Raw genomic sequence first — 13424 nt, 5'->3', positions numbered from 1 at the left:
AATAAGCAAAACAAGCCAGCCACAAAGACAACTGTATGATTCCACTTATATGAAGTATCCAAAGTAGCCAAACTCATAAGAACAGAAAGTGCAATGGTGATTGCCAGGGACTCGCAGAAGGGGAACATGAGGGAATTTTTTTTTAAATAGAGTTTCAGTTTTAAAAGGTAAAAAAGTTCTGGAGATCTACTGCACAGCAATGTGAATATACTTCATACTACTGAACTGTATACTTAAAAATGGTTAAGATAGTAAATTTTAAGTTTTTTACCACAATTAAAAACTATTAAACTATTTTAAAAATATCTAGTAGATTAAGAATAAAAAATATTTTTTAGTGAGCTAGAAAGTCTAAACTGGTAAACTTTCTTTCTTTTTTTTCTTTTTTTTTTTTTTTTTAAGATTTTATTTATTCATTTGACAGAGATAGAGACAGCCAGCGAGAGAGGGAACACAAGCAGGGGGAGCAGGAGAGGAAGAAGCAGGCTCCCAGCGGAGGAGCCTAATGCAGGGCTTGATCCCAGAACGCCGGGAACTCGCCCTGAGCCAAAGGCAGACGCTTAACGACTGAGCCACCCAGGCGCCCCTAACTGGTAAACTTTCTTAGCTGTATGTGAATAAGGACCATATATTATATCCTCATTCACTAGCCGAGGGACTGGCACAAGGTAGGTCCTTATTCCTGAATGACCGTAAGAGTTGAAAGCAAGAAGATTCTAAGTCTTTAAAAAATGGAAAAAAGCAGCAACTTACAATCACTCATTTACAACAGTGGCAGTACAGTACAGCACTTAAGAGTAGTAAGTAACTTCAGTGTCAGGTTCTTAGGTTTAAAATGGTTACCTCTTACCAATTATACGACCATAGGCAAATTACTTACCTTTAGTTTCCTGACTGTAAAACAGAAAATACTATCTACCTCAAAAGTTTCAGGAGGATTAAAGGAATTAATACATAAAAAGTACATGAAATAGTGGCTGGCATTTTGTAAATGCTATGTATGTGTTTGCTATAATTATTTCTAGATAACTCTAATGCCTTCATTAATGCTTCATCCCCATATAGCCTACTGAGTCAGAAAAAAGGAGCAAGCTGACTTTTGGAATAAAAAAAGCTGTACCTAATGTTGTATTATTATCCATTATCCATGACAGATATGGACGATATAGGAGATCCACTATATCACTGTACCACTGGTGAAAATTTTTTTGGGAAGTAGTTAAAAATGGGCCAACATTCTAATGCACAGTGAAGACAACAAGGCCAAGAAGTGCAATGAGGCCACAAGTGATTTAAAGGATCACAGTGGGAATGATTCCGAGGTCAACATGGATGTTCTGTATGTGGTGAAGTCTAACAATATAGAAAGCATGTAGGATGTATGTACACACTTACAAATCTACTTTTACCCAGGGCTGAGTCATCTTGTTTTCCTTGCTTTCTCCCCCATCATTTGAGAAATTACAGTCCAGAAGTGCTCAAATGAATGCTATTATCTATCTACATGCTAGTTTCCAAAGGTTAAACTAATATGATCCCATAGGTTAGTGTATCCTAATTTTGCTCTAGCAAAATCAGTATACTATAGTGTTGCTAAAAATTGGGTTTCTCAAAAGAAAAAAAAAAAAAAAAAGGAACAGTGGACCAAGAAAATTAACTTATTTCTTTAATGTAAGACCATTGATCCTTTCGATTTACTAAATGTGAATTGAGACTCTCTCCAAAGAGGAATTCTAACTAGCAACTTCAAGCTGAATAGGAGTATACAATACTTTTTTGGAGGAACACTAAATAAATTTCAAGTAACGCACTGTCTTGCAGAATGATGCTCAAGTTAGGCACAGTTTAAAATAAACAACTTTGGATACAAACTTACTACAGTATGATATAGTAGCAAGAATTCTAAACTAAGGATCAGAAATCTTGGGTTCAGATCCTGGCTTTGAAACTAACTAGCTGTATAGCTTCTAACACGTCCCAGGCAAGAACTATTTCTTCATCTGTTTTTGTTTTGTTTTTTTTTTTAAAAAGGACTAATCAAGATGTCTCCAACTAGGACTGTTAGGTTTGTATTAAGGAGTATGCAAAATCAGGGAAGAGACCTGCCATGTCATTCTAAAGCACCAATTTTGATTAATGGGTCAGAGGGGTGGCAAGCATTTTCACATTTAAAAAAAGCATTATTATATTTTAGAGTAGGATACAGAATACAAGTGAACTTTAAATAAAAATTCTAAAGAAATCCTTAGCTTGGAGAATGCTACTTAAAGCTTCTCAAAAATTTCTAGCTAAATATTAAAAAAAAAAAGACCCAGAAGATGAAAGGACTCTCCCAGCGGATTGGTCTGACAACATGGTGTGAAGATTAAATTGACCACTGATGTTTCTTCCAGTACAGAAATAGGATATCATGATTTTAAGCATTCATGCAAACAGATGGCTTATAAATTCTGAAATTGATGTGATAGGCATATTTTTAGAAAAAAGTTCTTTCACTAAATGTGTTTCAACATCCTCCTCCATTCACTAACTCTTTGCCTCTATATGATACTCTTATTCTCTCCATTTTCAGCATCCACCATAATTCCAAACTACCTGATTTTTTTCTTTTTTACCTTCAAAGAAGTTTATCAGTTGTACTTAAAAAAAAAAAAACCAAAACACCAGTTTTTTGTTTCATTCATTTTCCTCTATTGGTTTTCTCTTTTCAGTTTTATTGATTTTAATTTGCTCTTCTTTCTTTTTCTAGTTTCATAAGATGGAAGTTAGGTTGGCAAACTTTTTTTTTGGTAAATATTTTTGTCTTTTCAGACTGAATGGGTTGTCACAACTACTGCTATTGTAGCATGGAAGCAGCCTTGGGTAACACATAATTGAATGAGCATGGCCATGTTCCAATAAAACTTTATTTATAAAAAACAGTCAATGAGGTATAGTTTGCTAACCCCTGACAAAGATAACTGATTTAAGACTTTGTTTTCTAACATAAGTATTTAATGGTATAAATTTCCCTCTAAGCACTGACTGAACTGCTCCCCCAAATTTTTGTTGTATTTTAATCTGCACTTAGTTTGAGATTTTCCTTTGAGACTTTCTTTTTGACCTATAGACTTAGAAATGTTTGATACTTATTTAATTTCCACACAATTGGGGATTTTCCTGCATGCTTTATGGGCCAAGAACATACTTTGTATTATTTCTATTCTCTTAAATTAACAAGTGTCATAAAAATGCCAAATAGGTACAGTTGGTTGATTATGTCATTCAGGTTGTCTTTATTTTCTCTCATCATTGAGAAAAGAATGCTGATGTTTTCTTTTTTTTTTTCTTTCTTTCTTTCTTTTTTTTTTGGTGGGCAGCAAAGCAAGGTTTATTGAGCGACAGTAAAGTAATAGTACAAAGCTCCCAAAGAGGGAGGGGGCCTAAGAGGGTTGCCCTGAAGTTTTCAACAATTCGATTCTATGTTTAGTTTCATTAGTTTTGGCCTCATTTATGTTAAAGCTCTGTTAGGAGCATACACAGGTAGAAATACTATGTCTTTTTAGAGAAATGATCCTTTTATCATTATATAATGTCATTTTTTATCCCTGACAATATTCCAGCTTCCTTTTGATTGCTATTTGCATGGTCTATTCTTTTCTACTCCTTTCCTTCTAACTTATCTATGCTTGATATTTGAAGTGAGATTCTTATAAACAGCATATAGTTAGGTCTTGTTCTTTTTTTTTTTTTAAGATTATTTATTTATTTATTTGACAGAGAGAGAGAGAGAGACAGTGATAGAGGGAACACAAGTAGGGGGAGCAGGAGAGGGAGGAGCAGGCTTCCCGCTGAGCAGGGAGCCCGATGCAGGGCTCGATCCCAGAACCCTGGGATCATGACCTGAGCCGAAGGCAGATGCTTAATGACGGAGCCACCCAGGCGCCCCAGGTCTTGGTTTTTTATTCTGTTTGGTCTTTTATGTGGGTTAGACCAGGTTTAGCCATCTATGACCCATGGGTCAAATCCACATAGTTGGTTTTTAATAATTTTTAAGCTTCTAGCCAGATTAACCAAAAAAGTGAGAGAGAGATAAGCTACAAATTTTCAATATCAGGAATGAACTCCCTATTAAATAATAGTCCCCCCATCGCCCAAGAAAACCACAAGCAAAAACCCAGAAGTGTTTAGGTATAAATCTAACAAAAAATGTGCAGGATCTATATGCTAAAAAAATGGAAAGTACATTGTGTTCACAGAATGGAAGACTCAGTATTAAGATATTAATTCTTCTCAATTTTATTTATAAACTCAACACAACCCTAATCAAAATCCCAGAAAACTGTCTTATAGATATTGACAAACCAATTCTAAAATTTGTATGAAAATGCAAAGGAACCAGAACAGTCAAAACAATTCTGTAAAAAAACAAAGTTAGAGGACTCACACTATCAAATTCAAAACTTACTATGAAGCTTCAGTAGTCAAGACAGCATGGTGTTGGCTAAAGGATAAACACAAAGACCCACGAAACAAGCTAGCCAGAAACAGACCCACACAAATATGGCCAAATGATTTTTGACAAAAGTGCAATGGCAATTCAATAAAGGATAATCTTTTTAACAAATGTGCTGAAACAAATGTATGTCCATACACAAAAAATGAACCACGACACACTTCACACCTTATACAAAAGTTAACTCAAAAGGGATCATAGACCTAAATGTAAAACATAAATTGTAACACTTGATACAGGTCAACTGGAACTCATACATTGTTGGTGGGAATGCCAAATGATACAGCCACTTTGGAAAACAATTTGGAAGTTTCTTATAAAGTTAAATATACACTTACCATTCTACCTGGCCAGCCCACTCCTAGACATTTACTCAAGTGAACTGTAAGTTCATATTAACTCCTGTTATATTTATAGTAACTTCACTCATAATCCTCCAAAACTGAAAACTATGACAAACATAAAGATCAACAGACAAACAAACCACAGGATGTATAATGGAATACCAGGGATAAAACCAACTACTGATCCATGTAACACTACCAGTAAGTCTTGAATGAATTTTGCTAAGTGAAAGAAGCCAGATTCTACGTATGTTGTATGATTCTAATTATATGATTCTGGATAAGGCAAAATCCTAAGGACAGAAAACAGTTCAGCAGCTTTCAGAGTCTGGGAAAGGGGGCAGAAGCAGACTACCTACAGGGTATCAAAGAGATTCGTTCTAGGGTGGTATAACCGTTCTGTAAGGCACTGTGAGGGTAGAAACATGACACCATACATCTGTCAAAACCAAAAGTACTACACAGCATAAAAAGTAAACTACATGCAATCCCAGAACTGAATAAAGATGGCGACGAATCTAACCATACTACAAATGTGTGACAAAATCTTACTGAAGAGGGTAGAGAAAAAAGGAACAGACCTAAATAGCTTTGAAAACTGTGCTTTCACTGGCACTTTAAGGCTAAAAACAAAAAGAACTGTACATAAATACTGTACTGTATTTGGTAAATTTGTTTCTCAAAGGTTTATAAGTTAGCAATTCTATAACTATTTTAAATGTATACTAGAGTTGAACAAATATGTAAATAAACTATACCTAACAGGAAGCCAAGTTTCTATGAATCTGCCTATTCATAACCTTAACTCATTAGTCTTCTGACTTAAATGTTTCTAAGTTTGTTGTTTGCTCTGCTACTTTATCTTTTTCTTGGCTAAACAGAGGTTTTATATTTTCATACAGTCAAACCTACCTAACCTTTATTACTTTTGCCTTTATGAAATCTATTAAAATACTACTGCATTCTAAAATTATAAGACAAGGATGGTGGATTGCATTACTTTCATAATTTTTTATTCCTCCCTCCCCATGGGAAGAACACACACTCCCACTCCACTGACACCGGGCTTGTCCTTGCCTGTACTTTGGCCAATGGTACATAAGTGGACATGATGTTCATCACCATCAAGCAGAGGATTTAAAAAACACTGCCTTTTTTCCTTTGCTACAAAAATGACATGCCTCAAAAAAGGTGCTCCTCCTTTAGCTGGGACCACGTGGAAGAAGAGGCACAGCAGTTGGCTTGCAGCTGTCAAATGTAATGTGAGGAAGAAATTTTGTTGTTCTAAGACACTGAGATTTTGGGGTTTCTGTTGTTGTTACTGCAGTAACAAAACTTAATATAACTACCATCTCTCCTTTCCTTTAGACCGCTTATCACTTCTCTCCATTTCTGAGTAAATGGTAATTTGGACAGTGTAGAATTTGGGGATCGTAACTTTTTTCATCAAAGTTCAATTTAAGATAGGCTGTGTTTGAGGTACAAATAAGGGACATTCATCCTAGTGAGTATGTTCAGGAGGAGAGTGCTTCCCTAACTTTTCCACTGAAGTGTACCCCTAATGGCAGAAGAAACTAAAATGGGGATTTTGGGGACAGAGCCCAAAGCATCCACTGCCGGTGTGAATTTCTTTTAAATCTCTTACCTTAAAAATATTCCTAATTTTTGAGCAAGATAAACATTTGAGGAAAGCATTCCATGTTTACCTCTTGGGGCTACAATATCTCCAGCACACTGTCATGTGCTCTGGTTTGAGAAGTGAGCAGGAGAGAGTTGCACACTGAAATCTCAGAAATAACATGTCCACAGGGCTCTGGCCCCAGGCACAGGCTCAAATCTCAGCTCTACCAATTTAAAAAAAAAATCTGAAAGATTTTATTTTTAAGCAATCTCCACAATGTGGGGCTCGAACTCACAACCCCAAGATCAAGTCACATGCTCTACTGACTGAGCCAGCCAGGCACCCCTATAGCAATTTCTTTAAAGGTGTGACCTTTGGCAAGATATTTAACTTCTTTTTGAACTATGGCTCCTCTGTAGAGATAAACATCTACCTCATTGTAGGCAATATAAAATACGTAAAGAAACTACGTGCAGTGTCTAGCATAAACTGGCCCTTAATAAATAGTATCTAAAGAAAAAGGTCAAAGCCAGAATACAGAATTAGAAGGTATCAGCATATAGTTGATGCCTGAAATACACAGGTATGAATGAACGTTCCAAGGGAAAACTTCAAAAGTAGTCAGAAAACCAGGTGAATAAACCAAAGAGGAGTTCAGGAGAATGGGAAGTCAAAAGTGTCAAATATTCTATAAAAGTAAAATGAAATGAAAACAGAATACCGGATTGCCAAATGAGAGGGAATCTATATCTTTTAAAGATGTAAGAGTGCTATGGTGAGCACAGAAGCCAGATTCTAACGAACAGATGTTGGAAAAGTAGAAGCAGCAGTAATGTGGGAATAAAGGGAAAAGGGAACTATAGCAGAGTCAACGGGAAGTTTCCTTATAACGAAACCAAATCCAGGCAAAAGTATTTTATTAAAGAGTCCATGCTAAATCAGGTAGCTTCCCTGAAGATCTCAGACCAGAAAGGTTGTTAGGAACTGTAGTTATGTGCGCCCTATCCCTAACTTGGTATGTATGTGTACGGGGGGGGGGGGGGGGCCGTAGGGATACATAAACTAAAAAAATAAAGAAAAAAGGAAATTCAGTCTGCTAGTCAAATGAACAAGTGTTTATAAATGTGCAGCTCTCTGTTCCATACAACAGAGCAGACAAGAAGCCACAGTGCTGCTTCCTCACCCACCCACTAATTACACCATCTCTTAGTCTTTTCTGTATAAGGGGAAATGTCTCTGGGGTGGTGCCTGGGTGGCTCAGCTGGTTGAGTGACTGACTCTTGGTTTCAGCCCAGGTCATGATCTCATGGGTCATGGAATCAAGCCCCGAATCCGGCTCCATGCTCAGTGGGGAAGCCTGCTTGAAGATCCTTTCCCTCTGCCCCTCCTCCCACTCACACTCTCTCTCTGAAAATGGATAAATAAATCTTTAATAAAAAAGGGGGGGGGAATGTTTCTCTCCCACAGAGCCAACTACATGGACACAACATAAAGTCCTTCTGCTGTTTTTATAATCAAGAAGGTTTGTTTTCCATCTGATTGCTCTGCTGTGTCTTGCTTAGAACTGGTTTCTTTAGGAAGTGCTACTGTTTTAAAACCTGGCCTTTACTTGAGACTTCTTAATCAGACTTGCTTCTAATTTTAGAAAGGGTTAAACATCTCTTTACAAACATTTTAAAGCTGAAAAGATTTAAATACAAAATTTAATTTATGATTTAGAATACATTTAAATGAATGCAGCTTTTGATGTTTCTGTTTATTATATAACACCTAAGGAAAATCTCGGACTAATGGAGAACAAATAAAATGATCCGCTTGGCTTATTTCCAACTCTTCCTAATATCCCAGAGAAAGTCCTGCCATTTCCCATAGCTTAGATGTCATTTACTGACACTCTATAACAGCCAAGAATATTTTAGGGACAAAAGAGGCTGAGTTGAGTGGAAACGTGAAACTTCATAAAAACAAACATTTTGCTAGAGCACTACAGTTAAAGTGCTTTAAGAGGAATATTTGTCCCATGGAACAGCTATTTGGATGCGTGGCAGAATCTTGTTTTACAAAGAAGAAAACAGAGGTTTAGAAGGTAGGATGTTCTTCCAAAGTCACAGCAAAAAGAGTAGATCCAGAACTTGAATCCAGACTGTCTAAATTCAATCCCTATGTTTCTTTTACTTTATTACAGTGTTTGAAAAATCTTGGGGTCAAGAACAGAGGAATACTTCCACCAGTTTCAAATTTTATCTTTATATACCTTTATTTTCATTTTCTATGGTTTGTCTTAAGTCATTTCCATATTAAATCCTAAGCTAAATATTTAAATCCTAAACTAAATAAACAAAAATACTAAAGTAAAGATAATAAAAACATTTTATTGGTTTTTTTTGGGGGGAGGGACAAGGGAGAGGAAGAGAGAGAGAATCTTAAGCAGGCTCCACGCCCAGTGAGGAGCCCAACGTGGGGCTCGATGTCACAACCCTGAGATCATGACCTGAGCTTAGATCACAAGAGTAGATGCTTAACCAACTCAGCCACCCAGGCGCTCCTTACTGTTTTTTTTTTTGGATGACAAAACCATTTACAGCTATGAATTTACTTTATGAGAATTACTTTGCCCATACTTCATAGATTTTGTTGTTTAGCATTTTCATTATTGAAGATAAATTCTATTTTAAGATTTTGTCTCAGAACAAGGTATTCTTATATTTAATCTACTTTTCAAGAATCTTTAGGTGTTAAATTGTCAAATTTTGAGTAAAGATGATATTCATTAAAACAAGGACTGGTCATCATACATTTATTTTATTTTAAATAAACTTAATGTAAATGAAACATTTAATTTTAGTATAAATACTTAAAACTCTTGATCTCTTGAACAATACTATTCATGAGAAGAAACAATATTTAAATAACCTAGCTTGTTGGTTAGAGCACAGTGAAAATACAGCAGAGTTGTGTATTAAATCTTTCATGGAGAAATTACACAAAAGAAAACTATGATTAAAGATTGACCCATGGGGTGCCTGGGTGGCTCAGTCAGTTAAGCGTCTGCCTTCAGCTCAGGTCATGATCCCAGGGTGGTGGGATCAAGCCCCATACTGGGCTCCCCGCTCAGTGGAGGGGGGCCTGCTTCTCCCTCTCCCGCAGCCCCTGCTTGTGCTCTCTCTCTCTGTTAAATAAATTTAAAAAATCTTAAAAAAATAAAGATTTGACCCATAATCCTATTAGCCATTTCATAAGTGCAGCTTATTAAATAAAGTTTTAGCAAAACCCATCAATTCTACCAGAAAAAAATTCATTGCAAAGATCCTATTATCAGCAGATGTAAAAGACACATTGTCTGACAGAATCTGAAGATGACCTGACCTATCACAACCTAAGTAAATGCAACGTATGTACCTGTTCTTCATTAGGCGAACCTCTCTCTTTCGTGCTGCTTCTTCAGCAGGCTGTGTAGGAAGTGCTGGGGAGGATGCCATAACAACTCCAGGGGCGATGGTGCTAGTGGGTGCTGTGCGAATCTGATATGTCTGTACATCTCCAGAGGCAGCTGAAATGAAAAACAGTGAACATGGTGTAAGACACTGAAGCACTGTGACTAGGTAAAACTATGTGTGTCAATCACCAATTTAAACATACATTTTAGATTCAAAGGGTAAAAAAGGAACATGATTCTAACTAAAACACTGAAAGAATCAGCACTCTTTGGGTCATTACTGACAAATAATTCCCAAATTAATATATTTATTAGTATAGACACTTGGGTGAAAGAGGCCTTAACCTATGTCTGCCGGGTCTTGTATTTATCTTTCATTGGAGTGCAGTTCTATTCTGTTGTTAACATGCTTACCAACCTTAAGTCTAAAAGGTAAGTAGGGCACAGCTTGGATGATCTTCCTAGATAGAGTATACTCCTCAATGTCTTCCTTTGATATTGGTAAATTCATATTAAAAAATTTCAAGTAGACTCTTGCCACGACATAAAAACGACCATGATTTTTCATAAAATAGCAAAATGGGAGAGAAAATAAAGCATTATGGTCAACTATTATAAATTTCTAATTGAAACAAAACTGAAAGTATGAAAAAGTGTACCACTTGATGCCAATTATATTACTTGTTTTAATGTAAATGCTAATTGCTAAATAAATTGAAGTTTATTTTTCTAAGTGATCCATTGCTTATAAAAAAGAAACACAATCATTATCTGTTAAATTGCTTCTAAAAGCAGCTTAATATGCCCTCCTAAGAGTAAAGAACCTAACATTATCTGAGAGAATTTGAAGGTCTTTATAAAATTATCCATATTTGTTATTAATATCAGTTAAAATGTGTAGTTTGAATGGAAAAGATTTATATACTAAACATGTTACCATCTTCAAACTGACGTTCAGAATTCAAATTCACTGACATCCTGCTTTACAATTTTTGAGTACCTGCATGTAAAGTGAAAAGGTGTTTTACTCCCATTAATAAGCAAAATATTATCTTCTTCAAATATTATTTGTTTAGTAACAGAATATATTCTGTAAATACATTAGGGCCTTTAAAAATAAATGATGACTCTCTAGTTGGTGTTTTAGGATTATTCAGAAATTATCATCCATGCTGAAGGGGTACAATGGTCATTATTTAACAGGCAAAATATGTTATTAATAAAAATATTTTTAGATACAGATTTTAACATTATTTCCTCAATATGCAAATTTCAATCTCACATAAATCATATTCTTAAAATATTCAAATGGATTCAAAGAAAAATGGTCAACTCCTATCCATAAAGATTCCTAAAGCAAGAATATTAAAAAAAAAAATAAAACAGAAAAAAGCTGTTTCTATAGTTCATCAAGGATTTAACCACTACGTTTTCTCTACAGACCAGTAGACTTGCATACTGGTATAAGATTTTTCAGAACATACTATTTTCATTTGAAATAAAAAATGATGATCTTAGAAATGAGCATGTAAATTTCTTTTGAATAAAAAGCAGAGAAACAATTTTGAACCTTCAAAGATTTTTTTTTTTTTTTTTTAAAGTAAGCTCTACATCCAATATGAGGCTTGAATTCACAACCCCGAGAACAAGAGTTGCATGCTCTACCAACTGAGCCAGCCAGGCACCCAGAACTTCCAGAGATTCTCACCGGTGATTTAGTTTAACTCTTTATTTGACACATTAAAAAAAAAAAATGAGGCCCAGAGAGGTGAGTCTTACTCAAGATCATATAGCAAATCTATGCAGTTAGAGCTAGAATCTAGCTTTCCTAACTCCTAATTTCACTGCTTGCCCTGTAACCCACCCTGTCTTCTGTCCCCAAATGCTAAAAGTGTTAACGATGTTATATTTTTAAAACTGAAAACAGTTGTTTTTATGCCATGACATTTGGGTCCAACTGGAATAATGGAAGAGTTCATGGAGAACATTATCAATAATGAAAAAAATTAACTACATTTTCATAGTGTTTTGCAGTATCATACTTACTTTTTCTGAGTTTATAAAATTTTAACCTTTCAAAGAATTTACCATACTTGTGAATTCTGAATTCTCTTACCTTGAACAACAACTTGGTTGCTGGGCACTAAGATCTGCTGTCCATCAGTGGTCTGTGCATACTGTAGGATGGTAGTACCCGGCTGAGTGGCGGCTGCATTGGTCATGGTTAATGTTTGCAGGCCCTGCACCCCATCGGTACCATTGTTAGCCAGCTGTATTGCTCCTCCCTGGGTAATGGCAACTAAAACCCAATGGATTTTATTGTTATCAGTTTAATTAATACCATATAAGACTTACAACATACTGAATTCAAAGTGGAATAACGTGTAAGACATAGACAACAGAAATTATTATAGCAAATAACACTGCCAAGAAAGATTTGGTATACTCAAGTAACCTTCTGCTCAGGAATCCCACATCCAATTGCTATAATACAAATGCACTCTATGAACCATATTATAATTTATAATAATACCCATTAACAATTTTTTAAAAGAATAAATGAGAAGATTTAAATTCCTTTCCAAGTTGTTTGGTTCAGAAGATGTTACCACTTTCTGATCCATACTTCCTTTATTCTAGCCTTAATTATGCAATATTTTAATTGTTTAATATTCACTGTTCCACTAGACAATAAATTTCTTGAAGGTAGGAAATGTGAGTTTTCTTTAGCACAGAAATGGGCAGTAATAGGCACCCGACAAATGGTCGTTTTAATGCATAATTAATAAAAACAGTTCAGTAGTGCATTCTGTTCTCTAACTCAGCTAGCAATGCATAAACTATAAGTTACATATCCATGCATTCTCATACAGGATCCTTTGATTATTCAGTAATTAACCACACGTCATTCATCTGTTATGAAGTAATCAACTTTGGCTCATACTAAAAGATATTTCACTTTATTAAAAAAAGAATTCACCTTTATGCTACAGTACACGGAAAAAGTTAATAGAAGTAGGTTATTATTTTATTTGAACAAAGCAATCCTTCAGATACTAGCATCAAGATAGGCGGCTGGATCCTTTCTAGACACTCTCCCTCTTAAAGTTTTCTGGAAAGAGGACTAAAAATCACAATATTACATATAAAATTCCATAATGGATTTTAACTGAATAAGTCAACAAATATGTGTGACTTATGCATGTTACTTTTTTTTTTGTCTGTTAGAAGGGAATTATTTGGGATCATTTGTTAGCCAGTTCCATTCACTTTAGCCATTTCCATAAGTTTTACTTATCTCAGACAATTAAAAAGAAATACTATTCTGAGATTAATATTACAGGTGACTTGAAGGAATCAGAAGATTAACAGAATTAAACCACAACTTCTCATATAGAGTTAATAAGCAAATTCCATTGTATTTAACATACACAGCTTTCTTCCTGGCTATATACAATGAACTCAAGGTGGGAGAAAAGAAGTGGGAAACTAGGTATCAGGAGACCAGGGTTCTTTTTTTTTTTTTTT

General features: G+C 35.3%; 2 protein-coding genes across 18 annotated transcripts in view; one reads left to right on the top strand and one right to left on the bottom strand.

The window, feature by feature from the left end:
* CREB1 (cAMP responsive element binding protein 1) overlaps positions 1-13424 on the bottom strand; it is a 60042-nt gene that overhangs the window by 7623 nt on the left and 38995 nt on the right. For all 4 annotated transcript variants that reach the window (XR_007188466.2, XR_007188467.2, XM_048214280.2 and 1 more), the window contains 2 exons: positions 12013-12195; positions 9860-10010 (listed from right to left, as the gene is read on the bottom strand). Coding sequence is in view for 2 of the 4 variants with exons in the window: in XM_048214280.2 (XP_048070237.1) it covers positions 9860-10010; positions 12013-12195 (334 nt within the window). In the remaining 2 variants the exon portion in view is untranslated. The remainder of the gene's footprint in view (positions 1-9859; positions 10011-12012; positions 12196-13424) is intronic.
* METTL21A (methyltransferase 21A, HSPA lysine) overlaps positions 1-13424 on the top strand; it is a 64661-nt gene that overhangs the window by 24613 nt on the left and 26624 nt on the right. The window contains exon 4 of one of the 14 annotated variants that reach the window (XM_057304365.1): positions 11498-13407. The exons of the other annotated variants lie outside the window; for them this stretch is intronic. Coding sequence (XP_057160348.1) covers positions 11498-11568 — 71 coding nt within the window. The 3' untranslated portion in view covers positions 11569-13407. Of the gene's footprint in view, positions 1-11497; positions 13408-13424 lie in introns of those variants that run through there. 14 annotated transcript variants of the gene reach the window in all.

The sequence above is a fragment of the Ursus arctos genome, unplaced genomic scaffold, assembly GCF_023065955.2.
Source record: "Ursus arctos isolate Adak ecotype North America unplaced genomic scaffold, UrsArc2.0 scaffold_1, whole genome shotgun sequence".
Taxonomy (NCBI): Eukaryota; Metazoa; Chordata; class Mammalia; order Carnivora; family Ursidae; genus Ursus; species Ursus arctos.
This window is presented reverse-complemented; position numbering and strand designations above follow the sequence as displayed.